Raw genomic sequence first — 18,870 nt, 5'->3', positions numbered from 1 at the left:
CCTGTTTCAAGTAATACATATGCATCTGTGTCACCTAAGTAATAACTTGTATGCGTTTTTTCCTTCCTCCTTTGTTATACTAATAGAAATGAATGGAAGGACTGATTATAAAATATGCAAAGCTTGTGGTTAAAATATGAATGGATTCTGTCTATCGAGCCCAAGACCAGAGTTGATTCCTGGATTGTCTTTCCTTCCATGGCCAGACATAGGAGACAGCGATAAATAATCCATGGGACCAACGGTTGCAGCTTCTCGGGAGGAAGCAACTTGATTGTGCCTTTCCTTTATCCCAGTAACACGTGGTGCTAAGAAGCTTCTGATGTCTGCTCTAAAAATGGATGGAGCTGTGGCTAAAAGCATATGGGTGGGGAAGGGAAACAGTAACAGATGAAATTTAATATTTTTTCCTTCCTCCCTCTCTTCTGATTCAAGGTCTTGCTCTGTATAACTTACACATCCACATTTGAGCTGAATGGGAGTTCAGTGTTGAAGATTGCTGAGGTAAGTGCCTCTGTCCTACCATTGCTCGTGTCACTTAACATTCCCCTGCTACCTAGTGTGTCTTCCATACATACCCTGAAACTGAACCAGTCCAAATCACGATTACCATCTTAAGGACTGGAGTTGCCTTATGTCTACTGTGAAGAAACAGTTGCAAGTTGGGCAGGGTTGATGGGCTTCCATGGGAAGGCACTTTTGGAAACTGACCGACAGTTGTATATTTCAGTGTTGCATATTTACTACTCCTCATATTTACTTTACTTTGCCTTTTGCAATAGAAAAATTTCCTTGAGTTCCTTATAAAATAGCACTGTGCTGATTCCTTACCTGGTACAAATCTAAAACTAATGAAGTTTCCTCAACAGAGGTGTGTAGGCCATAATGTGCCATGTTAGCACAAGTGCCAGCCACAGTGTCTCTTGTTAGCTATGTAAAGATTTATTACTGCTCTAGGTATATGGTGTTGTCCTGATGCTATTAATCACTCTTCTCCCTTTATTCCATTAGATTTTAATCTGAATTAAATTGTAAAGGAGCTTTGGCTGTAGAAAAACATACCCGCAGGTCTATTAAGTGAGCCTTTGTAGGTGGGTGATATTTTTAGTACAGCGTGTAGCAAGCCATGGAACTGTTTGTTCAGGTTAGAGAAGACGCAGCAGTAGGAAACAGAAAATTATTTCTGAGTTCAGCATTTGCTTAGCCTCAGCATTTATTTTTCTGACTTGCTCAAAGGGAAAGGTGGCAGAAAGGAGCTTTCTGCTACAGTGCCCCTGCTATTTGGCATTTCTTTCCAAGTCAGTCCCTTAGTTTTCCTAGCCTGCCCTCTGTAGCAAAGTGGAGCCACTGCAGAATTGGAAAGGTGCTGCCTGCGTTACTGGTAGAACTCTCTGAGGACTTTCTCTGACAAACAAGGCTACAGTCTGGTCATTTTGCACTGTCTGATTGTTCTCAATCCATGCGTACAGAATAATGGCACCCCAAATCTTTCTGAATATTGTCAGCTTCAAATTAAGGAAGCATCCAACACAGAGTGCTGTATTTTGTGGCTTAAGTATTAATAGGATTGAAAACAGACTAAATCTTGCTGTGTGCATCTTCCCATGCTTGCCTAGACCACTGCAAGAAAGTTTAGTTCCTGCTGTTGCTTGTTTTTATGTGTGTATTTGTTACTCCTATCTACCTTTTGGAGGTTTGCTTTGTTTGACTCTGTTGTGTTTCACTGGCTAACCCTTCTGTGTTTTGCTCTTAGTTGTGTTTTGCATGTCATAGAGCTGGAAGTCCCCGAATGCATGAAATGATCAAAATGTCCATTGCACACCTCCTTGGGGCCCTGAGCTCCCGCATTTTTATTGGTGGTTCTTCATCAGTGGCTTTTCAAAAGGTACCTTGCACAGCCATTTTAGAACACAGGCCTTTCATAAGATCGGAGCTCAAATGAACAGTTCTGTTGCTCGTTAGCTGGCATGGGGATGGAAGAGAAGAAGGAGATATCAACCATGCTCTTTCCAGAAAGTCAGCCTACCTCTAAGAACAGTATTTTGTCAATTAACTCAGGTACTCTAGAAAAAGTCTTACAACTAAAGAGAATGATCTCAGCAGCACTGGAATGGTTTGGCCTCTGCAAAGGGCTGTACGTGGTTAACAGGCTTTAGGATTTTTTTGTCCACTGAAGTTCAGGTGATAGCTGTATGATGGGCAGAGTTGGTCCAGGCTTTCTTTTAACTTACAAAACCATCTTCATCATGGACTAATTGATCTCAAGCTAAATTAAATCCCTTCTTTTTGGGGGGTATAATTTGGGGGTGATCTTGGAATCTTGAAAAAGGGCATCAAGAATGAGATATTCTGTCAGTTTGGTCCCTTATATCCTGCAAATGCATACAACTGTAACCTGTTCTAGTGTACTGTCAAAGGAGATACTCCGTCTCAGTTTGTCATTTGCATAGTGTATCTAGCATGAGATATACGTACACTTGAAAAGCTCTGGAATGCTATCTCAGTGTAGTTGGGAAATAAGGGAAAATAAGGCAAGAGCCATAATTAAGCAGCTTCCATATGTGACGTCTCAGGTCACTCACTTAGGATATAGTTTGTATCCAAGAAGCTCAGTCATGTTTTCTTGTGCTTGTGGCTTTATTGAAATGCTGAGATGTGAGGTCCCCCAAAGTAAGGAGATCAAGAGCCTTAGGAACATACCTGTATTGTTTTCCACTCCACTCTAACAAATGCAGAAGTGTGCCAGCTTCTTCAGGTCACAGTCTGAGAGATTGTGTTGTACAGTTCTGTCACAAACGCACTGGGCTCCATCAAGACTGTTATCCACTTAGTAGTTACAGTGGTTACTACAGTTATAGGAGCTCTTACAGAGACCAACACCTCCCACCAAAAATCTGATCAAGGATAGAAACTGCATTTTGCAGTGTGCTATCCCCCGGATCTTAGCTGCATTATGCTTTGGCAACTATTTGTATAGCATCATCTGGGGGCAAAAGTCAAGCACAACTCTGGTCACAGCACAGCATCAAAAACCCATGAGCAGCTGGGCATGGAGCTGGGAACTGGATGATCCATCAGTGTTCTTTCATTGCTGCCTTGGGTCCTATGGGATCTCTGAGCTGAGGAGCCCTTGGGTTGATTGCCAGTTATTAAAAGGCAATCATTTGTGTTATTTATGGTAAAACGCTATTTATTATATTTTTTGTATTAAGAAAGGCCTTTGAAGGCTTTCAGATGTGCTGCAATATATGATAATTAATTATAGAAAAAATAGCAAATAACTATATAACAGAAGCAACAATCTTAAAGAACTGGAGGGTATTTACATTGCAGATACAGACTTGCGGAGTGATAGTTACAAAGAGGTATCTAAAAATGAACAATCAAAGCAGCATTTAGGGAATTACCTACAGAGCAAGAAAAGTGCCAAAATCACTTGGGTTTGACAGAAGGGAAGACTTTGGCAATTTTGCCTTACCATTCCTGCGGCTGTGAGACTAACTGATGAATTGCATGCCACTTCTGGATGCTACTTACTCGGTTTCCATGTTGCTGAAAACTTTCTATGTGCTAGTAAAGCAATACAGAGTCGTAAGGAAGGCTGACTTATCTGTATGTGAGAGACCTTGGTATCCTCCTAAAATGTGTTACTGGTAAGTTATAGTTCATATCTATGTACTGCTGTCTTGTTTCCTCATCAGGTTTGCATTGAGACATATGTAACTAGCTGTCACCAGCGGAGCATTAACACCGCTGTGCGGGCAACCCTCAGCCAAATGTTGAGTGACTTGACTTTACAGTTACGACAAAAGCAAGAAAATATGGTGAGCCTTCTGGCGTCAACAAATGGTTCCATGTCCATGGCTGCACAGCTTTTTGTTTCTTTGAATGCAGTGTGTTGTACTGGCTTGTGCCTTATGGCTTTTATTTGACACTTCCACAATTAATCCTGTTTAAAAGCTTTTCTGGGCTCTGACTCTGTGCCTGCCTCAAAGCAGCCTATCAGAAACACAGCTCTCATATTGTCAGCTCTACTTGGCTCATTATTTTTTTCTCTCTCCATTAAACAAAGGAGGCTTTGTTCCGACATCAGGCTGCCTTAGCTTTTTCCTTTTCCATTCTTTATTTTGTTTGCTTGTTTTCCTAATGTTCATTGACATCCTTTTGCCAAAAGTTTTTGCATGACAAATATTTATATAAAACAAATTCTTAACTAAGGAAAGTGTAATTGAGAGTTTTTCTTCTACTTTTTTGTAGAAGGTAGTTTAAGCTCATGAAATTCTTTGCTTGGTTGTTAGCAAAAAAATAAATTCTATTTATTGTATTGTTAAAATCCATGAGAGCTGTTTGGATGAAATCCCAGCACATTGTCAGCAAAACTGTAAATGTTCTGTACATGTGAAATTACATTGGCTTCTTACATTCGTTCATGCTGCTTCGTATATTATCAAAAAAATACTATTTGTAAAAGTCAGTTTCTATTTATTAGGAAATTTTAAGGACTTTAGTTGTACAGATTATTTTCCTTACATCTGTTTTGGGTTAAGATGATCACTTCTATTTTGGATTATTAGACTAGATTACTTTTATCCTAATGAGCAACTGCAGAACAGAATTAATTGGTTTACTTAAACTTATCTTCTGGCTGTGCTAAGTAGGTTCATTTTACTTGCCAAAATATTTGCCAAAAAAAAAACCCAAACCAAACCCAGTAGTTTTGAAATTTCAGTTTGGGTCTGAAAGTTGAATGTTGTTAGCTCTGCTCTTAGCTGAGGAGTAGGTGAAAAGTATGTGAGAGCTGCATTTAGTTCCTGGCAGTTTGTTGTTGATGCTTGAGAGGAGGATTTCGCTTGAACCCTTTGTGCACTGATCGGAAGAATCCTGTACAGCAGCTGAACCAAATGATGCAAGAGGTTGTTTTCATTTCCTGACTGCCATTTATTGCGTTGTCACTGTAACATTAATGATGACAATGTGATAAACTCTCTAATACTCAATTGATTTTGGTTGCTAAGCACTTAGTGAAATCTAGACTATGCTTTCGGTTACTTTCAATGCGACTTACATGCCTACTTATTATTGAGACCAGTTCAGGTCAATGAGATGAATTTAAATCTCAATGACTGATAAAGCATATCTTAAGGAATTTAAAAAAAACTTTTTGCAAAAGCTTCACTTAAAAAAACCGTAACAAACAAAAAGCCCAAAACAGATAGAGGGCATGCATTTGTTAAGAAAGCACTGCTGTTAAAGTATTGTTTCTACAGTGTTTTTCTACCCCTTGCACCTACTACACCACCTTTGTCTTTCCTCAACAGACAATTGAAAACCATGACGCCTTGCAGAAATTCAAGAATCAAGGTATTTGTGACACTTTTTTAGTGACTCCTTCTAATCCAGCTTTTTTTATTCTTCACTTTCCTTTCATCAGCACAGTACTGTTTGATGTCACAGCAATTGCATCTTCAGGATTTCTTCTCCATAGCTCGATGCTCTCTGTGCTACCCATGGAAAGACCTGAGACAGCCCTGTTAGCTCCTGATATTTTCAGTCATGTCTTCATTTGGACCATTGTAACAGCACTGTACTCAACATAGTAATAAATGATTGTTTCTAAGGTGCTAACTTCTGTAGTTAAGAAGTTTCGGTGCTCCAGAGAAAGTTTTAGTAAGTGGCTTTACTTCCTAAATTGAAACAGACTCATGGAGTAGGACATGGAATCTGGAAATTATTGTGTTATTGTATTTCAGGCCAGAGACGCGGTTTTTACAATGGCAGCTTTTGAAAGCACATCACTAGTGAAGGTCTGTTTATGCTTGCCAAATGATTGTTTTACAAGAGAATTTCTTTCTACTCTCATTCTGGCTTAACCTCCAACAGCTTCCCTGATAGGTAAAAATATTCCCTGCTTTTGACCTCACTGGATTTCTGCAGGATAACTTGTGTGAATGGAGGCTAAAATCTTTAAGTGCACACGCATCCTCTTTTAAGATCAGAACCTGATCAGACATCAGAGGCTGTGTAGCAGAGACAAACTGCAGGAAGAGATACAGAAATTTTAGCTGCCATGTAGAAGTATTGGAGCCGGTCCTTTTTTGTTATTTATTTGTATACTTATTTTATTATCTGAACTGGATTTCAGCCAACCTTCTGTAAATGCATGTAAGCAATCAATGCTCTCTCCAGATTTCATACACTGCTTTTTCATTGTGTGGAGATCACTTTCTTTCCAATCTAGGACTTTTCCTACTGTATCTTCTCTATGAATTTTGGCAGCCCTGCTTGTTGTTTAGGAGCTCTCACCAGCTCTGAAAGACTATGCAGTAAATTGAGGTTGTAATCCAGCTGCACATATGTAATGCCTCTGATCTTTGTCTTTTTTGGAGGTACTTCAGCTGAGTCTCTTTGTGATGATGTTGTATCTGTCCTCACTGTCCTCTGTGAGAAGCTCCAGGCTGTCATAAAGTGAGTTATTTCAGTTTATAATCTGAATTTATTAGCTGGAGATTGAGAGTGTCACTGATACATGTGATTGTACTGTTGTAGTTCTGCGATTATGGAGCAAAACTGTGCTTAAATGAAGTGTTTATTAGAGGAAGTATTGTTCATGATGCATTAATTTAATCATCAATTGAGATGAGAAGCTGATTTGCCTTCTCTGCGCACTGTTCAGCTTTAAAGTGTTTCCAGTAAATCTAATCTATAACTAACTCCCATACGGCATCTAAATACTTGTCAAAGGAGAATTTTCTTTTCTGGCTTGCTTGAAAGCAACCATTGTAGACAGACCAACAGTTACAGGAGACATGTCAAAACAGAACAGAAACATTTAATATGGAGAATAAATTAATACGTCCTTCCTAGGAAGGCAGAATTTATCCAATTGAAATAATTTGCATTACCAAAGCACTCCTTAAATTTAGGAGTACCATACACTCTACCTACTTGGAAATGCATGAGCCTGACTTTTAAAATGCAGTTATTATGGGCAGTAGTAGAGTGTTGCGCTGCATTAAAAGACTAGAGTCTCTTGTTGTCCAGTACTGTAACAGTAAATACTTACTCATGAGTTTAAAACTACTTCCTGTGGCATTCTAGCATGGCTTGACTAATGGTCTGTTAACAAATGAGCCAAAAAAAGCCTGAAGTGTTAGAGAGGTGACAAATCGACTAAAAGCAATGCAAACATTATACAGCAGTTATTAAAAAAAATAGCAATATAGCAAGCTGGAAATACCTTGAAAGTTTTAAAGAAAAAAGAAGTTCTTGATGACATTGTTTCTGTATCAGTAAAATAAGATTTAACTTGCTACTACTGCCACTTGTGAATCACCTGACTGGTAGCGAAAAAGCCAGTCTGAAACTATTTTAAATGTAGCATAATGTCTGTTTGGTTGGACTATATGTCTCTGAAAGTAGCCTGTGATGAACTCGGGGAAAAGGGAGAAACACAAAAAAAGCATGCGTTGGTACTTCCTTTTATATGCTGCATCATTTTCAAGAAGAAGACTATGGCTTAGGAACTACCGGAGCCGAAGGCAGCACAGACATCTTTGTGTGCAGTTCTTCTGTAGGCTTTCCTCCCATGAGAGTCTCTTAATTGCAGCAAGATTTGAATGGGAAGAGTGCCTTACTTAGCATTGTTTAATCTGTGTCAGCATTTAGGAAAACAAAAGTATGTTTCTGAATCTTCTACAGGAATATATATTTATTTTTTTTAGTTGTGTTCAGGGAGGTGAATTTTTTTCTCGGGACCAATGGTGACTCTGGAACTTGTGGCAGCAGTGATATGAACACAACTATGCTGAGGTGTGCAGGAGTACAATATTCATTTCTTACCTGCAGGAAAACAATTGGGCAGCGAGAAGCATCAGAGCAATCAAGAGTGCAGGGACACCCTGTGCATGCCTATGGCAACTGCAAGATATTGATAACAGACATTAAAGCAGGTTGTAAGAAAGAAGGCAATTGTATGTGGAAAGTGTGCATCTTTCCAGATAGGTGTGGACTGTTGTGAAGATGAGGCTATCGCCTCTAAAATATATAACCAGCCAGCAGTTTTAAACCCTCTATAGCACAGGTTAGAAATCTTTCTTCGAGCCTCAGGATTTGCTTTTTTCTGCATGGCATTAGAACAGGTACTGTTCTACTTGGATGAAAATTCATCCACGTTAACAAAAGGGATTGGAGCAGTGACAGAAAAGCAGGCATTTATGATTCCTTAATTTCAGTTAAGATAAATACATTCTTTACAGCTTCCTTTACCTATGATCATACATCAGAAAATACATTCCTCCAGCTCTCATCTTGGATCAAAAAAGGATGATTAAATCCTAGTCTTTTTGGGAATGAAAACCAGACCGTGAGTGCAACTGGCATGGGGGGCTCCTTTCACAAGGCAGACCTCAGCTGTGCTTCTCTCTTGAATCCCGCAGCTAATTCTGAGAGTAGGTACAAGCACATTGTACATTACAAGTGCATCCATTTCAGGTGTCCACAGGATCTTTCTCATGAATCTCATGTCGTGTTTATGGTTTTGACAGAGTAACTGGCAAGGCCCTGAAAGGTAGCCATGTCATCATGCGACTTTCTGCCTGTAGACATTGACTTTTGACCATTGTGGCTGTCACCAAGAAAGCAGGGAAAATAAGCGGGAGAAAGCACCCTAAATGCCCTTCAGATTGCTTGAAGAAACTATCCAGTAGTCCAAAATCTTCTGTTTGTCTCCTTTTCCTCTTTTTAAGGGTACCTTCCTCCTCAAGTTTTTAGATTGAATTTGAATAATTATTTCTGTTTTCTTCCTCCTCTTTTTTTCACATAGGTTTTTTTTTTAATCCCTCACTCTGAAATTTGATTAATTAAATCTGATTTCTTTCTATTACAAGAAGTAGCAGATCACTGCATGTGTTCAGTACAAAATAAACGGGATGATAAAGGTGATTGCGCTGTTGTAAATCCATAGGAAGAAGGAAAATAAAGCACCGCTGCAAATTGCAGTATTATTTTCAAGTGAAATAAGGTAGCTATTTTAGCAAATTAAATAATCTTTGTTTTAATGTGATGTGAATGGCATCTTTTCTCTTTGCCAGTGACAATCGACAACTTCAGCTTCTTTACTTGGAGTGCATCCTCTCCATGTTAAACAGCTCCTCTCCCAGCATGCACCAGCACAAAGGATTCACTGATCTCATATGGTGAGTACATCTGAAGACTAATGCAAATCTTCAGTTCGTAAGTATAAAAGGACCTTCTCCCCTCAGCCGTGCAAACAAACCTGTAATAAATCTCCACACGTAAGCAGAGCTTGCTGCTAACCTACTATCAGTTCGTTCTGTGCCTCATATAAGATTGGTTAGGTCCTTATGCTCAGCTAGCGCATTAAATTGCTGTAGTGAATTATCACTGTAATGAAGTCTAATGTATTTAGCCAGAATAGAAAATCTCTTATGCTTTCTGCAATAGTTCAGATTTGTGTGTGGCGTTAAATATTCTGCTTACTGCAGGAGGGTGCTGTAGAGATTCTTACTGGTCTGATGCAATCATACGGGAAGATAACCAAAATTAATGTCAGATGGTGTGCTGGTGACCAGAAATGCTTATGATCTGCTTTGTATAAGGGCTAAGACTAATTGATCTTCATGGTGCTTTCACTTTACCGAGACACCTTCTTTTTAATACACTTCACCAGAAAGGTTTGATGTCGTTAATGTTCATATCTGCCTCTGAATTGTTTGATACCATCACCTTGTAGCACTTGAAATAATAATTTTCCTTCTTTTTGTTTGCAATAGTGCTTTTATATAGCACAGGGATAATTGAGTCATAATAATAAAGCAAGACTGTAACTAATATGCAGTTCTTTGCAGTCCATGCTCATCCTGTGACTTTGGCAGGTGATTGTGTTAAGCAAAGATATATGTGACTGTTAATGGCAAGTGCGTTTCTTGTGCCCTGTAATTTTTGAAATGGTATTATTTGATTTGGGCCCAGTTCTAAGGATGCAACATGTAGATGCACCCATAGCTTCCCTCGCTGTCCCAGGAAAATCAGCGGCTGCTGGACTGGGAGGTCTTCAGGTTGATAACACGTGCCAGTGTTGCGCAGGGACCCTGTGCTGAGGCCTTTGGGAGCTCTAATGTAAGAGGAGAATTCTCTCTTTCATGGCAAACCCATTTCAGAAATTTCTGCCCTGGACTTTCACCCAACCCTTTGTTTATGCTTACGTGGCTGACTGTGAGGCCATCCTGCAAGTGAGGTTACTGAAATAATCTTGGTTAAAAGAAAACACTTCCTGTTTTATTTTAAAATTACATCATTTTGATGATCCAGTTTACACTGCAAATCTACAGGTGTTTGTATTTGTAACTGTGTATCATGAGAGCAAGCCATCAGGGGCAGGACTTCTTAACCTGCATTGCTGCCAAGGAATATGCATCCTCCAGATACATGCTTAAGGTGAAGTGGGGAAAAAAAATGCTCAAATACTAAGACATGAAACAGTTTAAGCTGCAAACGTTATTTTGAACGTGTAGCAGTATAAGTACACAGTAATCCATTAGCTGTCTAGTGAAGCTGTGAACCAAACTGATAGCTGTCTTTGTTCTTTAAGGAGCTGTTGCCTACATGCACACAACTTTCTCTCTGGCTGGCACTTTGGTAGTCAGTTCTCAACTGAAGATAAAGAAGAGAGCAGACAGAGAAGATTGAGCTCTGTGTTCTGACAGTGTTCTCCATTGTTTCATACAGAAGCACTTTGATGAGACTAAGATGTGTTGGGAATATGTTGCTGTTACAGCCTGTGATTATGCCTGCTTCAAGGCAGGCATGTTTCTTAAGCAGTGAATTGATACGTTTTGAAATGTACCTGGTTGGAGAAAGAAATGGAATAAGCAGACTCAAAGTCATTTTCTGATGTCTGATTAAAAGCTTTCTTTCTTTCTGTGACTCCAGGAAGCCAAGCTGTTTTAGCAAGAATGTTAAGAGAAGCAATGAAAGTTCTGGGCTGCATAAAAATCTTGAGAAAATAAGATGTATTTGCCTAGGAGGATGTGTTACTTTTTATGCTGAATCATTACTTGTCATCAGGTGCTTGCTCTAGGTGACAGCTTGAACCTCTGAGGCATGTGGGTGAAAATCAAGTTTGGAACTGCATTCTCATGCAGCACTTGGATTTTTAAATTAGGGTCTTGCAGACTGAAGTAAAATGTCAAGTGCGTGAGTACAAAGCTGAAGTAACAGGTAATGAAGCAAAGTGCTGATTTGCGTTTGGCTCTGGTTCCACAGAAGAATGATCTGCTGGTGTGGAGTCACTTGACTTGAGTGTTCATGCAGAAAGACAGTTGAAGGAAGGATGCTGTTTTTAGTTTAGAGTGTCATATGAGGAGTTAAAAAGCACGCTTTGAGTTACGGTAGAGGGCTTTAATTATGTTCTCAAAAGCCAGCAAAACAGAGGCTCACGACTAAGGGTGCTTACTAAAATACATACGTGTGCCTTCTAGTTAACGTAGATTGGGTTTTGTTTGATCAGGTTTTTTTAAAGCTCCCAAGTCGGACTGAAGAAATACTTGGCAGTAGAAACCTAGAATTTCGAACTTGTGATAGGTTGCAGCCAGTGAAAGAAGCAGACATGCTATCCTGTCAAGAGCAGGGCTGTGCAGCAGCATGAACTTGCAAAATCAGTACCTTGTTTATAAAGCACCCAAAAGTATTTCCATATGTACTAGCAAGCTGATGCTTGGGAGATGAAAAAAGCCTGGTGTAGTTTGTTATTCTATCTAACCGCTGCTGTTGTCTGATCATTAAAACAAGAGTGTGTATCTCATTTAACCATGGGCTATTTTCAATCTGTTCCTGTGAGATTATTTTTTTTCCAGTTACCATCTGCTGCTTTTCTCTTTTTCTCAGGAAGCAACTGTGTCCAGCCCTAGTAGTAATCCTGGGAAATCCAATCCATGACAAAACTATCACCTCTGCCCACAGCAGCATCTGCCTTGAGGCTGATTCACCTTCTTCAGGGATCTCTGATCATGGCCGGGGTTCAGGTTGTTCCTCCACAGCACCTGCCCTTAGTGGGCCCGTTGCACGGACCATATATTATATTGCAGCAGAACTGGTTCGACTGGTGGGGTCAGTGGAATCCATGAAGCCTGTGCTGCAGTCTCTCTATCACCGGATATTGCTTTACCCACCACCTCAGCACCGAGTAGAAGCCATCAAAATTATGAAAGAGGTAGGATAATCACATGTGCAAATCCAGGCATGTAAAGCAAAATGTTTATTTAACAGTAAATGTTACTGATACGTGCACACCAGTCCATTCCATACCTTAGCAGTAGGGATGCTGAAATTGCCCTTTCTGAGCACAGCTGTTACATCAAAGCCACTCTGACAAATATTTTTAGTTTTACAAAGTCGTAATAGCTATATTTGTCTCCATAATGTAAGCTGCTATGGCAACTTCGACAGTGTTCATGCTGTGGTACTGCATGGAGCAGATCTTATCAGTGAGTCATGACTGTTCTTTTGAGGGAGATACAGTGTAGTGATCCAGTTTTCAACTTCTTTGGCATCTCTCCCCACTCTCTGCTCTTGCTAGAAGGAGACATTCATCCTTACAGTGTAGTATTCCAGGCATTAAAGTGAATATATGCTTTGATTACATGACAGGTTTTTGAAATACAGTTTTCTTGAGCTTTATTAGAATAGCCACAAGAAAGCTGCCAATGTCTTAAGCCGCCATGTCAAGACAAGTCCATTCTGGCCTCTTGCCCAGTGCCTCTGACAGCACTAGAACTGGAGCACTGTGAGACTTCTTGGAGCAGCAGCTGAAATTGTGGGCTCTTCCATTTCACATGCGTGGCTTTCTTCTCATGTTGTGGAACACGAGGCAACTTACGTAATTTGTAGTAACAGTGGTCTGTCTTAGGGGATTTTTGTTCTCGCTTGTGCATACCTAGGCAGCTCTGTGTCTAAAGATTTCTCCTACCACCACACAGCCACCCACTGGGTTGTCTGAACTAGCAGTCACCCTGGCACTTGTCTTTCTCTAATTTTAAACAAGTGCAAGATGACAATTGAAGTTTTAGGAAAAGCTCAGTCTAGTGGTGTTTCCTGCAGGACATATCTGCTGCCTCTTTCTGTTTATTAATATGGTCTTGTTTGTAGAGCCTTGTCCTTGTATTTCCTGGTGGGCATTAACAGGATGCCACCTAGCAGGCTGAGTCAGAAGGAATCACTTTGCATGGTTTTGCATGGCTCTATCATTTTGTAACTGGGTGACTGAGGAGAAAGGCCCCCTTTGGTATACAATATATTGCAAGATACTTGCGCTGTATCTTGCAATTGTTGTCTTACGTGCAGTTGGGTTGAAACATATTCAGTCAAAAATGTAAAGCACTGGAGAGCATTCTATATGTAATTCTTGTTGAATATTCTGCTCTTCTCTATCTGCTTTTCTGCCTTTAAAAAGAGGAAAGGGAGCTTTAATAAGTAGAACATCAGTGTGCTGTTTTCCTTTGCTGAGAAATTACAGTACTGCTACACTAAGTTCCAGGGCTTGATAGAACTGTGACTCGTTTGTTGTATTTAAATAATGCTTAGGTAATCCTTTATTAAATTCTGTTTCCTTTCCTTTCAGATACTTGGCAGTCCTCGGCGGCTTTGTGATTTGGCAGGGCCCTGCTCTTCTGAGTCAGAATCCAGGAAGAGGTCTATTTCTAAAAGGAAGTCCCATCTGGATCTTCTCAAGCTGTATGCTTTGTTTCCTCCTTTAGTCTCTTCTCTCTTAAACCTGTGCACACAGGACACTTAAACAGTTGTATCTTCAGAAGCATACCCAAATATGGGCCAGGGTATCAACCTGGTTAAATAAACTGTGAAAATGGAAGAGGGGCAAAAGCTCTTACTGGTTTGTCGTCAGTCTGGGCCAGTTTGTAAAGGCATGGATAACTACCTTGTGGAGTTAGCCAAAATACCCAAATATGTTAGTTTACAGCTTATGTTTGGGTCCCTAGCCTTGCAAAGAAATAACTGTTTAGAGGTACATTTCCAAGATGAAGTCAAAGGAGGTAATCAAATATTTAAACATTGTCTGATTGAGCAAGAAGGATTCTTAGTTCTTATGAAGATCATATCTTGTAGATAAGATAATTTTCAGGACACAGATGACTTTAAATTTAGCTTCAGTTGGGTGTTGAATTTTTTTTCAGTGTAAGTGCTTGTCTGTAAGGGAAAACTTGCTGTGCATGCTGGTACAAATGCATGGTAACTGTTTCCCTGGTTGGCACTCCCTTTATAGAATGGCATGTCCACATGGGAGACTTAATACTTTGTTTTAATACTACGTGTCTTTTTCAGGAGTAGTCTTACAGGATAATTTCACTTCTTTTTTTTCCTGGTTGTGGAGGGATGGCATTGGATGATAGTGACATGTGCTCACTATATGTGCTGCATCACTTAAAAAACCTCTGTTTTAATTGTAGTATCATGGATGGGATGACAGAAGCATGCATCAAAGGTGGTATTGAAGCATGTTATGCTTCAGTGTCCTGCGTCTTTGCCCTGCTTGGAGCGTTAGATGAGCTGAGCCAAGGGAGGGGTCTTAGTGAAGAGCAGATCCAGCTGCTGCTCCGGCGCTTAGAAGAATTGAAAGATGGGACTGAGACGAGCAGGGACTCCATGGAGATCAATGATGCCGACTTTAGGTGGCAGAGGCGCATCCTGTCCTCAGAAAATCCTGCCTGGGAATCAGGAAATGAGAAGAGTCCTGATATTAGCATTAGTGTTACCACAGACACTGGTCAGACCACTTTGGAAGGGGATATGGGACAGACAACTCCAGAGGATAATCCAGAAAGTCAAAAAAACTCACTGCCATCTCCAGCTGGACATGAAAGCAAAGAGATTCATTACAGAGAACCAGAGTCAGAAACCATTGACCAGCCAGATGTTGTTCAGAGAAGCCACACCATAGTCTATCCAGATATAACTAATTTCTTATCAGTTGATTGCAAGACCCGGTCCTATGGATCCAGATACAGTGAAAGTAACTTCAGTGTAGATGACCAGGACCTTTCTAGAACTGAGTTCGATTCATGCGATCAGTATTCTATGGCAGCAGAGAAGGACTCGGGCAGGTCAGATGTCTCGGACATAGGCTCTGACAATTGCTCCCTGGCTGATGAGGAGCAGACACCACGGGATTGTCCAGGTCACAGGTCCTTACGTACTGCTGCTCTCTCTTTGAAATTGCTGAAAAACCAAGAAGCAGACCAGCACAGTGCACGGCTGTTTATCCAGTCACTTGAAGTTCTTCTACCTCGGCTTATAGCTCTTCCCAGCATAGAGGAGGTGGATGGAGCACTGCAGAGCTTTTCTTCAACCTTCTGCTCAGGTTTGCAAGCATATATTTACTGTCTAACCAGCACGCACGCTGTGGCAGCACTGTACACAGATTCTTTTGTAGGATTTCATCTTCAGAGAACATATACAGAATAAGGAGGTTTGTGCTTTACGAAGCACATTCCTCCACAGCAGCACATTTAATTTAGGGCAAAGCAAATTGAATATGCAGACACTCATTCAAAGGGAGGTCAGTCCATTGACACTTAACAGGCTCTGGATTATGTCCTCAGTCAATAGAGAAAGCAAATTTTCTGTAGTAAGGTACCTCTTCACAGATTTATGAAGATTTGTTGAGACGATCTGCACGTGCTGTCATTAAACAGAAGCTGGGATTGCCCCTTAGCATGAAAGGGTTCTGGGGAGGACCATCACCTGTTTTGAAAGAGATTTAAGTAGCCTAGTACATCACTGCTTTACTATATTAGTAATGCCAGCCTTGCAAAGATGGTTATAAAAATTCTACAGCAGTAAGCTCTGGATAGGATAAGAAAAGAGGAGTGACTCTCTTCACCTTCACTCTTTTCTTTTTCTTAATACTGCCATCTATCATGACAGGAAATGCAAAGCTCAAAGCCCAGATCAAGTGAAAAATAGTAAAAGATCTTACCTTTTAAGAGATTTAAATACCTGCAGTTCTTTCAGGGTTAGAACCTTTGGGATCTTGACTTGGTCTGTCAAAAAAACCCACGCCATGCACAGGCTAGTTTGTCCTGTTGATAGTATAATTAAAATGTGTTTAAATATATATATATATATTTAGAAGGGTTTCTTTTTCCTGACAGTGTCCAAAGTGGAAATGTTTGTTAAAATATGTTTCTCTGTTTCTTTAACTTAATTCACTACAACTGCCTTTCCTATTGCTCCTCTCCTAATCATTGCTTCATTCATTTGTGCTCTCTCACACACATTAAACTCATACAGAGTCAGAAGGGATGCCTCCCATCATCTATATACAGCATCATTTAGATATGAAGCTGGGTGAATAAGCTGATATTCCTCATACTTGGTTTAAATGCTGCCCAATAAGCCCTAACTCAGGAAGATGGTAGATGATGTTCTTAAGAAACATTGGCCATATTATATCACAGAAAGGACATATCTTAAAGGAGACATTAATATTAATTACATTCCTAATTGAGGTGCTCAAAAGCATCCTTTCTGACACAAGGAGTTTCTTTTTCCTGAAAAAGACCAGGACTGGAACTCTAGCTCAAACTTTTGTGTACCTGCTCCCTCGTGCACAAATGAGTATACCACTTTTTTTCTCTTTTGTCTATCAAATCCCTTTAGAACATTTTAAAATGTTGGAAGAGATAGATCTAGCAGAATTCTAGATTTTAAGGCTAAGATTTTTGTTGTCATTCAGTATGACTAATACAGTGAGAAAGATGGAAGAATATCACTTGATTTCTGCATTAAGTCCATAATTTCTGGTTTGTACATCTCTCTTAAAAAGATATCTAAGTCTTGGAGTTAGACTATTGAGTTAGGAAAGACTTTTCACTTTGCTAAGAAAGCCACCCCCATGGCAAGATGCCAATCATGGAAAAATACAGTAGTAAGTTACTGTATTAAAATAGCTTGGAAGGGGTATCCTGGTGTTTTCATAGGGCTGTGGCTGTTACAGAGTTGTAATTTTGTGCTCTCACAAGATCTGTGCAATTCATGTTTCAGTTGGACACCTGGAATGAGACTCAATCCAGCTGAAACAGTCCCTTAACTTGTACCTCAGATCTTAAGCAAAAGTCCATCAGTGCTCCTGAGGTGAGGACTTGTGTTCCCGTGTAGGTGGGAAAGGCGTGAGTTCGAAGACCTGTAGAGAGAGAGCCTTACTAAAGTCAAAACATATGTCTGGGAGCAGGAATTTCCCCTGGAGAGCTTCCAAGACATCAGTCTGATCTGCCTCTATAGGCAATGCTTGAGTCCTTACTTCAGCACGCCTTTGTTAGCACCAACAATTCAAAGCCCAAATTACATGATGAATTTAGAGGAACTGGTCCTATGCCTTGTATGTACAACATCTATTCACTTATAACTCCTGAAGAGTACATTAGGAAACTTGAGTATTGTTAAAGATTGGAGTTGAGAAGAGAGACAGGTGCAGTTCTGAGACCAGCCAGTACAGAAGCAGTATTTTTTTTTGTTGTTTCTGAGAGACCTTATTTAACTGCTTTGTTTCATTTTTCAAATTTTCTTACACTTTGGGGGGAAAAATACATTAGCTACAATTTAGTAGTCTTTCCTACAAGCTAGGTCTTTAAATAGTATTGTAATATTACTGTGTTTTCATAGAATTGAAAAGCAATTAAAGGAGGTAGGAATCTGAGGCACTAGTATGGGAGTATAAGCACGGAAAAAGTGAAATCAGCTAAGCAGAGTTATAGTGAAACTAAGATTTGGAAGTCAGTTGGTTAAAAGCCTTCCTAATCTACAGTTTTCATCTTCCCTTAGAAAGTTCCTCCTTGTTGCTAGAGAAAAACAATGCCAAAAAATTCCTTAGTGACACTGGGGTGTGATGTCTATATTAAAAAATAAGAAATTATCTAAAAATTCTCAGCGTTATCTTCACTTGCACAAAACATTAAGTTTGCAGTTTTTTCAGGACGTCCTTTTACGTGGCCAGTTTAAATGAACTGTTGCCTCTGTTAAGACAGTATGCCAACCTCATTGTTTATTATAGCTGGCAGATTTTATAATTAAAGTTGTTGATCAGTAGTCTCTTAATTTGGACATGTCACTACAGTTCATGAGAATAGTTAAGGCATTAATTCTAAAAATTGTGTGCCATTGTATGAATAATCATAGCAAACATTTTTAGCACCTCGTTTCAGTTTTGATTCCATAGCTTTTAGCGGCAGGGTTTTTATGTTAAGCATCATTGCAAGTTTACACATCAGCTAATCTTCTGCTTTTGAAATCTCAGCATCTCTCAAATGCAGTTGTTTATTTTCCCATATTTTAGAAGAAATTAGGGACCATTGAGTGTTTCCCAAAACACTTTTGGGTGCTCAAATACATACCCACTATGTAGTAGTCACTCTTATGTGCAGTTATACAGCTTCCTTTTTAATTGTAGTCTTGTATAGAAGGCTGCACATTTTTTTAAAATATTTTAATGCAAAATAAAGTGAGCTTTATTTTTTTTATACATACCTCTCTGCCTTGAGGTTTTTATTGCTCTAGCAGATTCTGTCCCCAAGTTACGTATTTAAGAGAGATAAAGCGTCAAATCAATATATTCTAGCTACATCAATATCATGATCCTCCATCCAACAAAGTGTTAAGAAGCATCTTTGCCTTCAGTTGATGAAGGAATCACTGGAGCTACTTTCAAGCACGTGATTGCAGTTTTGGTACTAGGTAAAGATCCTCTGTTAACACTGATCACGAGAAATCTACCCCAAGCACGTGGCGACCCATGTGGGTATGGTGTGCGGCCTGCCCTATCACCCCTCTTCCACAAAGGTT

General features: G+C 39.8%; 1 protein-coding gene across 4 annotated transcripts in view; it reads left to right on the top strand.

The window, feature by feature from the left end:
- ARFGEF3 (ARFGEF family member 3) overlaps positions 1–18,870 on the top strand; it is a 90,828-nt gene that overhangs the window by 36,675 nt on the left and 35,283 nt on the right. For all 4 annotated transcript variants that reach the window (XM_074580608.1, XM_074580607.1, XM_074580610.1 and 1 more), the window contains 8 exons: positions 436–504; positions 3,702–3,824; positions 5,319–5,361; positions 6,387–6,465; positions 9,090–9,194; positions 11,905–12,229; positions 13,637–13,749; positions 14,481–15,391. In XM_074580608.1, coding sequence (XP_074436709.1) covers positions 436–504; positions 3,702–3,824; positions 5,319–5,361; positions 6,387–6,465; positions 9,090–9,194; positions 11,905–12,229; positions 13,637–13,749; positions 14,481–15,391 — 1,768 coding nt within the window. The remainder of the gene's footprint in view (positions 1–435; positions 505–3,701; positions 3,825–5,318; positions 5,362–6,386; positions 6,466–9,089; positions 9,195–11,904; positions 12,230–13,636; positions 13,750–14,480; positions 15,392–18,870) is intronic.

Source organism: Larus michahellis, chromosome 3 (assembly GCF_964199755.1).
Source record: "Larus michahellis chromosome 3, bLarMic1.1, whole genome shotgun sequence".
NCBI lineage: Eukaryota > Metazoa > Chordata > Aves > Charadriiformes > Laridae > Larus > Larus michahellis.
The sequence above is the reverse complement of the archived record's forward strand: the minus strand, read 5'-3'. Positions and strand labels throughout refer to the sequence as shown.